We start from the raw sequence: 17246 nt of genomic DNA on the forward strand, positions 1-17246 counted from the left end.
GGGAGCGCCGCACTGTCGGAGGGTCAGCGCTGCGGGAGCGCCGCACTGTCGGAGGGTCAGTGCCGAGGCAGCGCTGCACTGTCGGAGGGTCAGTAGTGAGGAGGCATTGCACCAAGAAAAGTGTAATCTTCTGAATGTCTCTCAAGTGAATATAATGGATTCCAGTATTGAATGATATTTCACAATGTGAAGTAATAAGTTTGACTCACTCTCCCATGTAACCTCACTTAGTCTGTGTGAGAATCAGAACTTAAGTTCTGATGTACAGATCCTCCAACACTGCAGCATTTCCACAACTTTGGTACAGGGAAATGTCAGCCTGGGATTCTGAGGTTCAATTCCTGTTGATAAGAAGAATTGTGGTAAGGCACTGGGAAGCAATGATTTGTTACTGAATTAGATTCATAGCTTCCCAAGTGTTAACAAGGTGCCAGAATGAGTGAGAAAGAGGATAGAGAGATAGACTGAGGGAGAAGGCCTGGTAACTATAAATCTCAATAAGCCAGCAAAGCAGGAAAGAAAAGGTAGTGAGTGGTGGTAGTGGCTGGGGGGTGGGGGGGAGCAGTTGAAACTTCCTGGCAAAACCCAGAATGAAGAAGTGACTGAAACGCAACAGAACACTTGTCTTTATTTTCCCAAAAAAAAACATGCTTCAGGGCGATTTGAGAATGTTAAAATTGCTGGGACATAGGCTCTGGTTTGACGTGATTTACACTCATTCAGTTGACATGGTGTGGGGACTGCAGTATTGATGATGAAGGGTGCTGAGGGAAAACTGCAGCCTCCATGCAGTTCACAGCTCCAGCAGCAGGAGCTGTCAGGGTCCTTACTCACACTGCCCTGTAACTCCAGTTGCCGATGGCCCTCAGTTAAGCTGCAGGGAATACAATTCCATCATTGTCTGGCCTAATGGGTGCCACGGGAGAGCTGCACAGCAGCATCCACTGACGGATTGCTTGGCTGTTATTTCTAATATAGCTGTCATCCAGGCCCTCTTTCTCCTCTCTCTATCACCTCCCAGCCCAACCTCTGTTCTCCACAACGTTTTGGAGACAGTTTACCTGACAGTTTCCAGAGTGTAGGGCTGAAGGAACGGCTGCAGATTACTCACTGACTCAAACTGTTTTCCTTTATCACTTTTTCCAAACAGGATTCACTTAACAAGCCCCTTCCTTTACAAGGTGTGCATTTACATAGAGTCATACAGCACAGAAACAGACCCTTCAGTCAAACCAGCCCATGCCAAACATAATCCCAAACTTATCTAGTCCCACCTGCCTGCTCATGGTCCATATCCCTCCAAATCTTTCCTATTCATGTACTTATCCAAGTGTCTTTTAAACATTGTAATTGTACCCACATCCACCACTTCCTCAGAAAGTTCATTCCACATGCGCATCACTGTGTAAAAAAATTGCTCCTCATTTTTTATTAAATTTCTTTCCTCTCACCTTAAAAATATGCACCCTAGTCTTGGAATCCACCATACTAGGGAAAAGACAACTACCATTAACTCCATCTATATCCCTCATGATTTTATAAACCTCTAAAAGGTCACCTCTGAACCTCCTACACTCCATTGAAAAATGTCCCAGCCTATCTAGCGTTTGTTACATCTAGGAACTGTTTGATTATTTTGCTCATACCCTGCCCTACTCGTCTGCACTGTCCCAAGATCACCTCTGTTCCCTCGCTCTCCTACTTGTGTCTACTTTACTGCCTTGATTGAGTCACTTGTCAATCAAAAATCTAATTCAGCCTTGCATACATTCATTAACCCAGCCTGCTCTGTTCGCTGGGGATCAGAATTCCAGACTAAGCATCCTTTAGGGAAAAAACATTTCTTCTCCTCTGTCTTCAAAAGGTGACCCCTAATTTTGTAATAATACTGAAGACTCCAGAATTAGATGAGAAGTTCCAGAATTAGCCAAGTCCTTAACCAAGCTGTTCCAGTGCAGCTACAACATTGGCATCCACCTGACAATATGGAAGATTGCCCAAATATGTCCTATGCACACCACCCAGCCAATTACTGCCCCTTCAGTCTGCTATCAATTATCAATAAAGTGACAGAAGGGAATGTCAACAGTGCTTTCAAACAGCACTTGCAAATGACTCGACAATTCAGTGAGATTTAGTCTATGTTCCGCAAGGGCCAGTCTGCCCGACCCCATTAAAACATTGGTCCAAACTTGGGCAAATCAGCTGAGTTGAGAGTGACTGCCCTTGACATATAGGCTGCATTTCATTAGTCTTGCTTGGGCTTCTTGATGCTACAGTCAGAGTTAATGAAAATTAGGAGTGAAGATCTCTGCTGGTTGGAGTCACACTCAGCACATAGGATGATGATTGTGGTTGTTGGAGGTCAATTATCTCAGCTGCAGGACATCTCTGCAGGGTAGTGTCCTAGGCTCAACCATCTTCAGCTGCTTTATCAATGCCTTCCCTCCATCATGAGGTCACAAGCAATGCTGCCTCTAAGCTGTACACTCCGTGGGTCTGTGCATGCAGGTTAGTGTGGCCACACATTCATGTCTGGTGTACAGACCTCAGAAATTCATGCTGCAGCTGCAGAAATTAGAGGCAACGTCAATCATAGGTTGGATGTTTGCGGATGATTACACATCATTCATAAATCCTCAGGTACTGAAACTGTTTGTGTCGAATGCATGAAGACTGCACAACATCCAGTCTTGGGCTGATAAGTGGCAATTAACATCGCCACAAGTGCCAGGCAATGACCATCTCCAATAAGAGAGAACCTAAACATCGCACCTTGGCATTCAATGAGATTACTATCGCCGAGTCCACCACTGCCAAGGCCCCACTATCAACTTCCTAGAGGTTACCATTGCCAAAAGCTGAATTGGATTAGTCATATAAATACAGTAGCTGTAAGAACAGGTTAGAAGCTAGGAGTTCGGCTTCTCATCTCCAGTCTCCCAATTTCTATTCACCATTTAAAAGGCACAATTCAGGACTGTTATGGAGTATTCTTTGTTTGCCTGGATGAGTGCAGCTCCAACAACAAGTTCACTGCCACTTGGGACAAAACAGCTGCTTGGATGGCACACCATCTACCGGCTTCAACATGAACTGCCTTCTACAAGACACACTAGAACAACTCATCGAAGCTTTCCCCACACAACATTCAAAATTTCAAACCATCTGACAGGACTGCAGCAGCAGATACGCGGGAACACCACCACCTCTACAAGCCACTCACTTGGAAACATACTGCCGTTCCTTCATTGTCACTGGTTCAAAATCCTGCAACTCCCTGCCTGATATCTCTATGGAATTCCCTACATCCCAAGGACTGCAACAGTTCAACCAGCTCACCATCAACTTCTCAAAGGCAACTCAGCATGGGCATCTGACAGCAACACAGAGCCCACGATTGAATAAAAACCACCAGCTTTTTTTAGAAAGTTTCCACAAGATCGCCTGTCATTGTCCTTCACCCAAGAGAATCCTGGTCCAATCTCCTCAATCCCTCCTCACACAGCCCTCCCACAAAGTCCAGTCTCAAACCTATAACACTTGTTGCATGTCTATGGCAAGTAAATCCTTTCTGAGATGAGGAAACCAAAACTGAACACAATATTCCAGGTGTGGTGTCACCAAAAATATTTTGCTACAAGACTTGGTTAGTCCTGTATTCAACCTCAAACCTGAAAGCACAGTCTTCAACAGAACAGCACGTCTTATTATTTAATCATTATTCTAGCCATGTCTGCCTGAAGGATTTTTTTTTCAAAATAGGAAAATACCTTTCTTTCCTCTTTAAATTGATTTGATATCTGATTGAATTAGTCTGAAATAGCTTGTTCTATTTTCATCAGAAAGGAGATGAAGGGTCAGATTAGGAGATGGCTGTTTGGCCGTTCTTTCTATCGATCCTGGTGCCCAGGCCAAACCACACCCACCACCTGCTTATACATAGAATTGTTGGGTAAGCTCCTTTCAGTGCAATCCCCACTGCCCATCACTAAGTGGCTCAATTCTACAACAGATGCCACTGTATTCATGTGGTGTCAGTGAGTATAAGCGTTAACATCTCCCAGGACAGTGATAGCATGGGGCTACATAGAGAATAAAGCTTTCTCCACACTGTTCCCACCAAACACACCGAGGACAGGAACAGCATGGGATTAGATAGTGTGAAGGGAGCTTTGCTCTACCCCCAAGAAACAAACCAAGGGCAAGCACAGGACAAGGTTAGATACAGAGTAAAGCTGCCATTTTCAACCACATCACACTCTATTGCTGCCATAAGATTGGAAAAGGAGTATAGTATTTCTTCAAAGCAGCTGGCGTGGATCTCGGAGTTCCAGGTTGTCAAACAAGATTCAAGAATCTATCAGGTTGATGCCTCCTGACATCTGTGCGGCGATGAGCCAAATGCACAACATAAACTCTACAGCCAAAGAGAAAGGCATCAAACCTTCTGCCCAGGTTAAATCTGACCCAGCTATTCCTTACAATCTGAGGCACATTGAATATTCAGCAATGTGGCGCCTCCACAACACAGACCCCACACTAACAGCTCAACACTATTCAACTGTGCAGCTTTTAGGCCAGATTCAGACTTCCAACATAGTACTGCTAAATATTCACACTTATTAGTCTTATAACTTCAAATTCCAATTCACACATTATAAATCAGAATACAAAATTCACAAATATCTAACATTGTTGAACGCTGTTTGGAAAAAAAAATTCAATTTAAGAAATCTACTCAGACGCAAAAGAAATGAATGATTTACCATGGTTTTAACCGTAAGAAATAGGAACAGGAGTAGGCCATTCAGCCCCTCAAGCTTGCTCCACCATTCAGGAGGATCATGGCTGATCCCAACATCTCTCACGTCCACTTTCCTGCCCCTTTCCCCGTTGGCCTTGATTCCCGACTGATCAAAAATCTATCTCAGCCTTAAATATACACAAGGACTCTGCCCCCACAGCTCTCTGTGGCAAGGAGTTCCAAGGATTCACAACACTCAGAGAAGAAATCCCTCCTCCTCTCAGTCTTAAATTGGTGCCCCTTAATTCAGAGACTATGCCCCTGATCCTAGACTCTGCCATGAGGGGAAACAGTCTCTCAGCATTTACCCTGTCAGGCCCCTTAAAAATCCTAGGTGTTTCAATGAGATCGCCTCTCATTCTTCTAAACTCCAGTGAGTAGAGTCCCAACCTGTTTAACCTTTGCTCGTGAGACAATCCCTCTCTACCAGGGATCATCCCAGTGAACATTCTCTGAACTGCCTCCAATGAAATGATATCATTCCTTAAACAAGGGGAACCAAAACTGCTCACAGTGCTCCAGATGTGGTCTCCCCAGCATCTTGTACAGTTGCAGTGAGACTTCTCTCACACTCCAAACCACATGAAATAAGGGCCAACATTCCATTCGTCCTTCCTGATTACCTGCTGGCCCTGTGTGCTAGCTTTCTGTGTTTCATGTACAAGTCCCTTTGCGTTGCAGCTTTCTGCAGTTTTTCTACATTTAAATAATACTCGTAATAATAACATCTTTCTCTGAACAGCATAGAAAGATATTTGCTGATGAATTCAGGGCTACTGGATGCACATGTATGACACTCTCTCATTTTTAAACTGTAGATGAAAGTAGGGGTTTATTTGGGGCAGGATTACAACCAGCTGGAGATGTAGCAGCAAACAGCACCTGTCACCAGGATAGTGTTTTAACAACAACTCCATTCATTCAGGATCAGGACACATTGCCCACCACAGAAGCAGCAGAGGATGATGATGAGCACTGTCACATCACTGTAACCCATGGCGTAAGACACTAAGCAAGTTCTAGCCACAAACTTCATCCATTACCTGGAAACCAGTCTGCCAGAAGTGACAACAGCTCATGACATCCACATAGCGAATGATTAAAGACAGAATAGATTTAGGAGGGAGTTTCATTATTTTCAAAAGGAAATTAGTTAAGTATTAAAGGAGAAGGACATGTAGGGATGCAGGACTGTGAGAAAAGAACAATGGGAGATTGTGTTGGTTTGGATATAGCTCTCTCAAAAAGGCCTGAATGACCTTTCTTGGTGCACCAAGATTCTACCATTGCACAATTTCTTGATTTTTCATTTAGTGTGGGTTTCAGAAGCAGGAAGTAGAAACTCACTCTATAAAATCACAGTAGGGCTTTATATAACAAATAACTTGTAAATGATGGCTGTACAAATTAGGAATCCCACACCTCGCAATACACTGCCCCCACCCTTCGACAATAAAAGATCCCCCCCCCGACACTGATCGTTTTGTACATACCTGCTGCAACAGTTGCGATGGCAGTCTCCTGGCCAATGATATGTTCCTTCAGTCTCTGTTCCAAAGGAAAACGTCTACGTTCCTCAGCCTCTCGCTTCCTCTGCCGTTCCTGGTACTGTAAGCAAGGGACTGGTTAGTCAAATAGCATGTCTGTGTTAGAACACAGAACATAGAGCTGTACAGCACAAGAATGGGCCCTTCAGCCCACGATGTTGTGCCGAACATGACGCCAAATTAAATGAATCCCTTCTGCCTGCCCTTGGTCCATATCCCTCCACTCCTTGCATGTGGTTATCTAAAAGTCCCTTAAGCGTCCCTATTGCATCTGCCTGCACCACCACCGTTCCACACTCCTACCACTCTCTGCGTAAAAAACTTGTCTCTCATGTCTCCTTTGAACTTTTTCCCCTCTCACCTTAAATGCATGTTCCCTAGTATAGACATTTCAACTCTGGGATAAAGATTCTGACTGTCAACCCTGTCTATGCATCTCGTAATTTTATAGACTTCTATCAAGTCTCCCCTCAGCCTCCATTGCTCCAGAGAAAACCACCTGAACTGTTCTAGCCTCTCCTTATCGCTCATACCCTCTAATCCAGGCAGCATCCTGGTAAACCTCTTCTGCACCCTCATGAAAGCCTCCACATTGAACACAAAACTCTAAATGTGGCCTAACCAAAGTCTTATAAAGCTGCTACTTAACACATTTGTGGCATCGCTGCAGGACTGATGTTTATTCACTATTCCTCATCTCCTTGGCTTTTGGCGCAGTTGAGAAATTTTACTAAATCACTGCTGAAGGCTCCAAAGTCAAGAAAGGGCTCGATCAGTAAACGTAGAGAAGATACTTCCACTTGTAAGGGAGATGAAAAATAGATGGCCATTATTTCTCATTCATTCATGGAATGTGGGGGTCACTCGTTGGGCCAGCACTTATTGCCTGTCCCTAGTGGCCCTCCATCATGGCTCACCACCATCTTGAACTGCTGCAAGTAGAACTACAATGCCATGGGTTGGGGGGGGTGGTCAGGAAGGTGAATGGTTTGGAAAAGAACTTGCAAGGGGTGGTGTTCCCATGTATCTACTGCCCTTGTCCTTTTTGGTAGTGGATTTGGAAGGTGTTGTCTGAGGAGCCTTGACTAATTTCTGCAGGTGACACACAGCGCTGCTACAAGTCAGTAGTGGATGTTTGTGGATCTAATGCCTCTCAAGTGGGTTGTTGTGTCCTGGATATGGCCGAGCTTCTTGAGTGTTGTTGGAGCTGCACTTATGCAGACAAGTGGGGAGTGTTCCATCACATTCCTGACTTGTGCCTTTTAGACGGTGTACAGGCTTTGGGGAGAAGAGGTGAATTACTTACTTGAGGATTCCTCGTCTCTAACCTACTTTTGTAGCCACTGTTCTATTTATGAGGCAAGTCCAGTTCAGTTTCTGGTTATGGTAAGTCCCAGGGTGTTAGCAGTGGGGGATTCAGTGACAGTGATGCTATTAGATGGCAAGGGAGAATGGTTAGATTCTATCTTGTTGGAATTGATCCTTGCATGGCACTTGTGCGGCTGAAAGTTGCTTACCACCTTTCAGTCCAAGTCTGGATATTGTCCAGGTGTTGCTGCATTTGAACATATATTGCTTCAGTCTCTGAAGAGTCGCAACTGGTGCTGAACATTGTGCAACCATCAGCGAACATCCCCATTTCTGAGGGAAGGACATTGATGAAACAACTGATGATGGTTGGGCCTTGGATACTACCCTAGTTTTCTCTGATTCAGTTTGCTCAGGTTCCTTGATGCCACACTCGGTCAAATGCTTTTGGGTGTCATTATAAGTCACTCTCACCTCACCTGTGGAGTTCAGCTCTTTTTGTATATATTTTGGTTCAACGGTGAGTCACCCGATACAACACAAATTTAGCATCAGTGAGTAGGTCATTTCAAAGTAAATGCTGTTTGATAGCAATATTGAGGACATCTTCTACCACTTTGCTGATGAAAGCTGCTCACTGGGGACCAGATCCCCAAAACTGAGCAAAGTCCCTGAAATCACTTCCTGAACTTAATCAATGTAATTCCATACATTTCACCCCATGTTGTAGCCCAATCCCACAATATGAGTGAGCGTCAGAGTGCAATGGAGAGTTAGACACTATATTACACACTAAGATATTTAGCAAGAGAGAGAATGACAGAGTGTGAGAGACAGTGAACAAGAGAAACAGTGAGAGTGATGGGTGAGAAAGAATGAGCGAGACAGTAGGGCAGAGAGCGTGGGAATGTGACAGAGTGAGAGTGAATGAGTAAGTGGTTGTGTGAAGTGTTTGGAATGGCTGTAATATATCACAAAGTGGAATAATCTGTTGATCTCTCTGTGATGAATAGGCACTTGGGCAAGATACCAGTTGGTGGTCAGTCTCTCAGAGTCGGATCTCTCATCAGAGTGTGGCACTTTCTAAAGGACACACGGAGAATGGCATAGCAAGAACGGTGAAGAAAATAATAACTCTGATTTTTATGGATTAAGGGAAGAATAAAACTGCCTTATTTATTTCATATTCTCTGATTAAATTATTCAAAATACCTCCAGCTTTACAACTTCATTTTTTTGAAAGTTTCTGAATATGTATTAAAAGCAGCAAAGCTGTCTGTTTAATATTTGAACATTTAATCTATTTGTTATTTAATGTTGCATGTTAAGGGATAAGAGTTTGTGTCTGTGTGCACTATGGAGGTCAAATGCAAATATGTGAATGCCAAAACATCAGGCAAATTAAAACCCTGCACTCCGATCTGTAATTTTATGTACGCCGAGATATCTGGGTGTCAGAGAGATGTTTGGATGATGCATCTTCCGCCAGAAGGACCTGTATCTTTAGCCTGGCTCAGGTTCAGCGTAAGCTCTTTTGTGAGTGTTGCTTTCACATGGGAGCTGTCACACAGTTATTGCCCCATCTGAAACCCTGCGAATGATGGATTCCATCAGTTTATCGAGTGTTTGTTTTGCGACTGCATCCATTTTCTTTTATATAAGAAATTTCATTTTGAGCAATTTATCATCAGTCACTTTCTAAAACATAATGAGAAAACTGTTATAGAGAGACGAGGCTGTTGCGCGGCATGTGTGTGTGTGTGAATGTATGTGTATTCTATAAAACTTTTCCTCGCTCCTTGTGTCTTCAGATTGCAAGCTGTTGAATTTCAGTGCTTTGACTGGCAAGCCTACACTGATTGGATTTTAGATGTGGTGAAATGGTAATGTTACTGGTTCAGTAATCCGCACGTACTGACTCTGGGTACATGGGTTCAAATCCCAGCAAAGTAGCTGGTCAAATTTAATTAATAAATCTAGAAGTGAAAGTTATTCTCAGAGATGGTGACCATGAAACTATCATCGATTTTGTACACATCCATCTGCTTTATTAATGCCCCTTGGGGAAGGAAATCTGTCATTCTTACACAGTTCAGTTTACACGTGACTTCAGACCCACAGGAATGAGACTCATTATTAACTGCCCTCTATAATGGCTGAGCAAGCCACTTACTTCAAGGGCAATTAGCGATGGGCAACAAATGCTGGATTTACCAGTTACACCCAAATCTCAAAAAGGAATAAACAAAAAAAAACATGAATACAAAAACACATTTGCAAATAAATACATATATGAAGGGTCATTTGGAAGATGCAAAAAGCCTTCAGGTGATTTAGACAAGTTGAGTAAGTGGACAAATGCATGACCGATGTAGTATAACATGGATAAGTGTGGAGCTATCTATTTGGCCGCGTGAATAGAATGGCGGATTATAATGTAAATAATGATAGATTGGGAAATGTTCACGTCCATAGAGACCCTGCTGCCCTTGTACATCAGTTACTGAAAGCAACCATGTAGGGTGCAACAAGCTATTGGGAAGTCACACAGCATGATGGTTGTCATCGCAAGAGAGTTTGAATACAGGAGAAAGAAGTCTTACTGCAGCTGTACAATGTCTTGAAGTGACCACAGCTGAGGTACTGTGGTGTGATTTTAGTCTCTATGCCTAAAAAAAATGTACTTGTCAAAGGTTCAAATGCAGCAATGGCTCATCAGACTGATTCATGGGGTGGTAGGTTTGTCATATGAGGAGAGATTGGGTTGATAAGGCCTGTATTTACTGGAGTTGAGAAGAATGAGAGAGGATCTCATTGGAATGTACAACATTCTGACAAAGCTGGACAGCCTACATGCAGGGATGTTGTTTGGAGCAGGCAGGTAAGAATAGTTTAGTTCGGGATCATGTTCGGCATTGACTGGCTGGACTGAAGGGTCTGTTTCGGTGCTGTATGACTCTATGGCTGTCTTGGCCCCAGGACTGTAAGCATTGCTTTTTGTTTTTTGGACTATGGACTAAAAAATGGGAAAAGATACCACTTTAAGGAAACTGTGGAAGATGATGGTTACAACTCTTAAAAAAAATGAGCTACTGGAATACATTGTGAGTTGTAAATACAATGCTGCCTTACTCAAGCCGTGAGGGACAATTTCAAATGGAATGGCATTACCCGTGTCTGTTTAGACAGTGACCAAACTATCTGATTTTGATAAAACAAAGAACTGAGGATGAAGATCTGAAACAAAAACAGAAATTGCTAGAGAAACTCAGGAGATCTGGCAGCATTTTTGGGAAGAAAGCAGAGTTAATGTTTTGAATTTTTTTTTGATGTTGTTTGAGGGATAAATATTGGCCAGAACACCACAGAGAGCAAAGACAGTTTTATGCTTGGGTTTTCTCTCAGTACTGGTTGTTGAGGGCTCAGAAAGGCACAACATAGTAACAACAACTTGATTGGTTCTAGGGTGACAGCCACAGCCTGTGCGTCTAGTCAATGAATAAAATCTTCCAGCCTACAAAGGAAAGCAACTAAATCACTCTCTCTCTCTTCCGTGTGGAGAAATAACACAAAATCACCTGGTAGCTATACTCACTCATGTCTTTGTAAGGTGCTCTTTCTGTAAATTCTCTTGTTAAAAGGAAAATCAGGAAAATGATGCTCAGAGGCACCAAAAGGGTGAATTTGCAGCCAGCAAATAAAAGCCTGAGATTTGGTGCACACACCAACTGGTGCCATTACCAAAGACCCAGCAGAAGTGCTGGCACAGCAGTATACAGTCAGGAAGGGTTTCCCCCGGGTGTCCTCAACATTGACGCTGAACCCATGAAACCTCATAGATTCTGGTCAAACATGTGCAAGGAAACCTGCTGATTATCAAGTACTGTCCTCCCTCGGCTGATGAATCAGTACTCCGCCATGTTGAATGCCACTTTGGCGGGGAAGAACTGAGGATGGCAAGGGCACAAAACGTACACTGGGTGGGAGACTTCAATGGCCCAAGAGTGGCTTGGCAGCAGTACTACTGATCGAGCTGGTTGGGTCTTGAAGTATATAGCTGCTAGACTGGGTCTGAGGCAGGAGGTGAGGGAACTAACAAGAGGGAAAAAACACGTTTATCTCATCCTCACCAATCTGCCAGCCACAAATGTATCTGCCCATGACAGTATCAGACCTGCACAGCCTCATGACCACTGCATAGTCCTTCTGAACACAAAGTGCCTTCTTCATGTTCAGGATACACTCGATTGTGTTGGCCTGCACTACTACGGTGTTAAATAGGATAAATTTCAAAGAGATTCCAATTTCGAAGAGATTTGAAATTTCTAACAAATTTAAGCTAACAAATTTCAGCCAACCAATCAGGAGGAGGAAGCTCCACAAATAACCCCATCGTCAATGATGGAGGACCCAGTACTTTCAGCAAAAGTCAAGGCTACAGCACTTACAACAATCTTCAGCCAATACTGCCAAGTGAACAATCCATTTCAGCTTTCTCCTGACATCTAGCATCACAGAAGCTACTCTTCAGCCAATGTGGATATTGCACATGACAGAAAGAAATGGCTCAAAGCACTAAGTATTGCGAAGGACATAGAATCATAGAGGCTTCAGCACAGAAAAAGGCCCTTCTGCCCATCAAGTCTGTGCCAGTCAAAAAAATTGCCCTGACAACATTCCAGTAATAGTACTGAAGACTGTGCTCCAGAACTATCTAAACCCCTAAGCCAAGCTGCTTCAGTGCATCTACAACACTGACATGTACCCAACAATGTAGGAAATTGCCCAGGGATGTCCTGTTCACAAAAAGCAGGCCAAATTCAATGTGGCCCATTAGTGCCCTCTTGGTCTACTCTCCATCATCAGGAAGATGATGGAAGACAGTATTCTCCAGTGGTATTTGCAAAGGAATAACCTACTCACTGATGCTCAATTTGGGTTCTGCCGGAGCCACTGAGCTCCTGGTCTCTTTGCAGCTTTTGTTAAAACATGGACAAAAGGGGTGAACTCCGGAGGGGACGGAGTGACTGCCCTTGACATCAAGGCAGAATTTAAACATAGTATTTGAACTAGGAACCCTAGCAAACTGATGGCAACAAGAAGAAGGGGAAAGTTCTCCTCTTGTTGGAGACCCAGCTAGCATAGAGGAAGATGGTTGTGGTAATCGAAGGTCAGTCATCTCAGTTCCAAAACATCTCTTCAGGAGTATCTCAGGGTAGTGCCCTAGACTCAACCATCTTCTGCTGTTTTATCAATGCCCCTTCCTCATTATTAGGTCAGAAATGGGGATGTTCACTGCTGATTGCACACAATGTTCAGCACCATTTGTGACTCCTCAGACACTGAAGCAGCCTGTGTCCATATGCAATTAGAACTGGGCAATATCCAGGTTTGTACTAATAAGTTGCAAAGGACATTTACATCACGTAGGTGCCAAGCAACGAGCATCTCTAACTAAAGAGAATCTAACCATCTCCCATTGATATTCAATAGCATAATTAGCACCAAGGAACTCAGCTCCTAACTCCCCAAAGCCTGTCCACAAGGCACAAGTCAGCAGTGTGGTGGAATACTTCCCACTTGCCTGGATGAGTGCAGCTTCAACAACACACAAGAACTTTAACACCATCCAGGGCAAAGCAACCTGTTTGACAGGTACCACAACCACTCCATCACTGATGTTCGGTGGCAGCAGTGTGTACTATCTACAAGGTGCACTGCAGAAATTCACCAAGGCTCTCTCAACAGCACCTTCCAAGTTCACAACCACTTCCATTTAGAAGGACAGGACAGCAGATACACAGGGACACCACCCCTCACCACCCCCCAAATTACTTGTTATCCTGACTTTGAACTATATTGCTGAGCCTTCACTGTTGCTAGGTCAAAATCCTGGCGCTCCTCCTGAATGGCATTATGGTCTACCTACACCAAATGATTTGCAGCAGCTGAAGAATGCAGCTCACCACCCCGCTATGGGGATGGGCAATAAATGCTGCTATGCCAGCAATGCCCACATCCCATAAAAGAACAAGAAACGTATCACCTTTAAAAATGCCTAGTGATCTGAGCTCATATTGGAGTTCTCTCTGACCTTGACCGAGAGAGTGCCCTGTAGCAGACTAACAGGCATCGTTTTGGTTTTATCACGAACACTATCCAACCTCCGATATAGAATGGCTTAGATACATGACAAAGTTCTTCTGAATCAACAACACCTTTGCACAGCATTTATAATGTAGTAAAACATTGCAAAGCTTCACAGGAACGATTATCAAGCATCGTTTGACACATTAAATAGGGACATATTGTTCCCTCTCATAAAAGTATTGAGAGGGAGAAGGCACTGATTTAAGGTAACAAGGTGTAGAGCTGGGTGAACACAGTATGCCAGGCAGGATCAGAGGAGCAGGAAAGCTGATGTTTCGGGTCTGGACCATTCTTCAGAAACGGGGGAGGGGAAGGGGACTCTGAAATAAATAGAGAAAGGGGGAGGCAATGATTTATCCACCTTCCATCTGCCTCCCCCTCTCTCTCTATTTGTTTCAGAATCCCCTTCCCCTTCCCCATTTCTGAAGAAGGGTCCCAACCTGAAACATCAGCTTTCCTGCTCTCTGATGTTGCCTGGCCTGCTGTGTTCATCCAGCTCTACTCCTTGTTATCTCAGACTCCAGCATCAGCAGTTGCTACTATCTCTGTTTTAAGGTAATTTGCAAAAGTATAAATTCAGATTTATTGTCAATGTATATAAAAATACTGTGAAAAGTGTTTGTTTATGTGCAAAACGCAAAGTGTTGCCACACTCCGGTGCCAAGAAGCAAATTTGATGAGAGAAAAAAACCCTTCTCAAACAGTGAGTAGTCAGGGCCTGGAACGCACTGCCTGGACATGTGGTGGAGGCAGGTTCAATTGAAGCTTTCTAGAGGGGCATTTTATGGTTATTTAAATCGAAACAAGGTGCAGGGATATGGGAAAAAGGTAGTAGAATGCTACTGAGTTACGATACTCAGAGATCTGGTTGAAGACGTGATTAGTTGAAAAGTCTTTTTCTGCATCTTAATATTTTTGCGATTCACTTGGAGATATTGGGACAAATGTACAAAAGCTGGATCAAAGAGGTAGATTTTATGAAGTTTCTTAAAGCAGAAGATAGAGATGGCATTTAAGATCCAGGCAACCGAAAGCAAAGCCACCAAAGAGACATTGATTAAAGTCAGGAATGTACAAGGAGCCTGAATTGAAAGATCTTGTGGATCTAGAGCAAATTACAGAGATTGGGAAATGTGTCTTGGAGGGCAATCAGTCACAGTGGATACTTTCCATTCACCAGAGTAGGTCTCCATTTAAGATTTCATCTCAAAAATAGCATTTATGACAATGTGGCACACCCTCAGTATTGCACTGCTGCATCTGAAGTGCTTGGCTCAGATAAAAATTGCATTTTCCGCTGACTTGGTAAGAGGTCACATTCACTTTGAATAGGTTGAGAAACGCAAGACAATACAGCAGTCTCTGCCCCAGGACAGTGAGGCTGTCTTCCTAAATGCTTAGGATGTTGCACTCACCTTCACCTCAGCCTCCTTCAGTAATGTTTTAATTTGTCCTTCTCTGGCATAGTCCACTGGTGTGTGTCCCATTTCATTCTGCAGCAAGGGATTAGCACCTGAATGAGAAACAATGTGAAAGTTCAACAAGACTGGCCTCCCTAACAAGCCTATTGAGAACTCCATCTCTGCAACTTCTGACAAATTAACACTCCCACCCGCAAGCATCCCCTTACTCCTCCTCCAGATCCACCTCTCAATTCCACCCTCAACCTACCCCCATTCCTACGTTTCGTGCCATTGTCAATTCACCATTCTATATGTCCAGGTGCCACCTTCGTCATGCATACTCTCTTGTGCTGAGTTCTAATTCAGCAAAACTACTCCCCCACCCGTGTGCTTCATTAATTGTCGGCCTAATCTGAGCAGGAGTAGGGAAAAGTTGGGCAAAGTAATAGCTTCTGAAGGCCAGGGGCAAAGATGTATCAAGGCAGAGATGTCAGGGACAGAGTTCCTAAGTATGAGACCTGGCGATTACAAGCTGAGAAGCAGGACGTGCAGAGAAGCTCTGTTCTAGAACAGGCCAGTGGACATCAATCTGTGCATGTAGTAGGAGCAGTGTCAGAGTGCAGACAAGTCATGGAAAGGATTCGTAAACAAAGGTAAGGCATCAGAAATACACACACATGTTCCTACTAGTATCTCACAAGCTATCCATTATCCTATCGCGAAATTATATACATGATGCATCAGAAAATAAACACAAATAAAACGTAATGTAGATCTCTGACAAGCAGCAAGTTTTTTTTACAAGATTACAGCCTGGGTGAATATCCGTTCTCAGGGAGATGTGTGGCGTGCCCCTAAGCATGTCTGCTGCAGTGAAGGATTTATTCTCTGCTCTTTGCAATATTGATCACTACTGTACAGAGACACTCCTAAGGGTGGCATTGCAAAGGTTTGTTTGCACGCTATCAGTTCAAGAGTTTTATGAGTACTTAAAAAATCATATATATAAATACTGGATTGTAGCCCCTGGCAGTGTTTGTGGGCAGTTCAGGGCATTGGAATGTGTTGCGCACTGAAAATGCCAACTGGGCTCAACTAATCTTACTGTTTCATTTCTCATCCATTGTCTTGAGGGTTTCACAGATTGATACAACACAAAAGCAGGTCATTTGGCCCACTGTCCATGTGAAATAGCTATCCAATTAGCCTCTTTCCCACTGTCCTTGACCCAAAGCTCCATAAGTGATTCCCTTTTCAAGCATTTAACCAATTCCCCTTATTGCTGACTGCTTCCACTGTCCTCATGTTGCCATACAGACCTACTGCACAGAAAAAGGGCCCTAGGGCCCATGGAGTCTGCATCGGTCATAAACAAGAACCTAATCATTCCAATCCCATTTTCCAACACCAACATTCCCATAGCCTTGCATACTTACAATGTAAAGATGTACATCTAAATACTTCTGAAATGTCATTCACGACTGCGTTTAGCTATGACTCAGGGCGTGGATAGGTACGTGGGGCTGGGATATTATAGCCATTACAGAAATGCGTTAAGAGAAGAACAGGACTGGCAGCTTAATGCACGGTACAAATGCTTTAGGTGGGACAGAGGTGGAGGAAAGAGGGGAGTTGCATTTTTGATTAAGGGGAATATCACAGCAGTAGTCAGAGATGAAATAACTGAGGGATCATCCAGTGAGCTTTTGTGGGTTGAGCTAAGAAATATGAAGTGGATGGTGACATTATTGGGGTTGTACTACAAATAGGCCACAAATAGTCAATGAGAATTAGAAGAACAAATATGCAGGGAGACTGCAGAGACCTGCAGGAGAAAAAGGTTTGTCATCGCGGGAAATTTTAATTTTCCTAACATAGGCTGGGACTGCCATAGTGTCAATGGCTTAGAGGGGGTGGAATCTGTTAAATGTGTTCAGGAAAGTTTCCTCAAGCAGCGTATAGAGGGTCCTACTCAGGAAGGGGCAAAACCCGATCTAATGTTGGGAAATAGGGCAGGACAGGTGACTGAGG

At 43.6% G+C, this 17246-nt stretch overlaps 1 protein-coding gene across 1 annotated transcript in view; it reads right to left on the reverse strand.

Annotated features, from left to right (window-relative positions):
* Window positions 1-17246, reverse strand: part of clpb (caseinolytic mitochondrial matrix peptidase chaperone subunit B) — a 95419-nt gene that overhangs the window by 22774 nt on the left and 55399 nt on the right. Inside the window, exons 6-7 of the mRNA XM_048597749.1 lie at window positions 15228-15325; window positions 6301-6415 (exon numbers count right to left, since the gene is read on the reverse strand). Coding sequence (XP_048453706.1) covers window positions 6301-6415; window positions 15228-15325 — 213 coding nt within the window. The remainder of the gene's footprint in view (window positions 1-6300; window positions 6416-15227; window positions 15326-17246) is intronic.

This window comes from Rhincodon typus, chromosome 6, assembly GCF_021869965.1.
Source record: "Rhincodon typus isolate 14 chromosome 6, sRhiTyp1.1, whole genome shotgun sequence".
Taxonomy (NCBI): Eukaryota; Metazoa; Chordata; class Chondrichthyes; order Orectolobiformes; family Rhincodontidae; genus Rhincodon; species Rhincodon typus.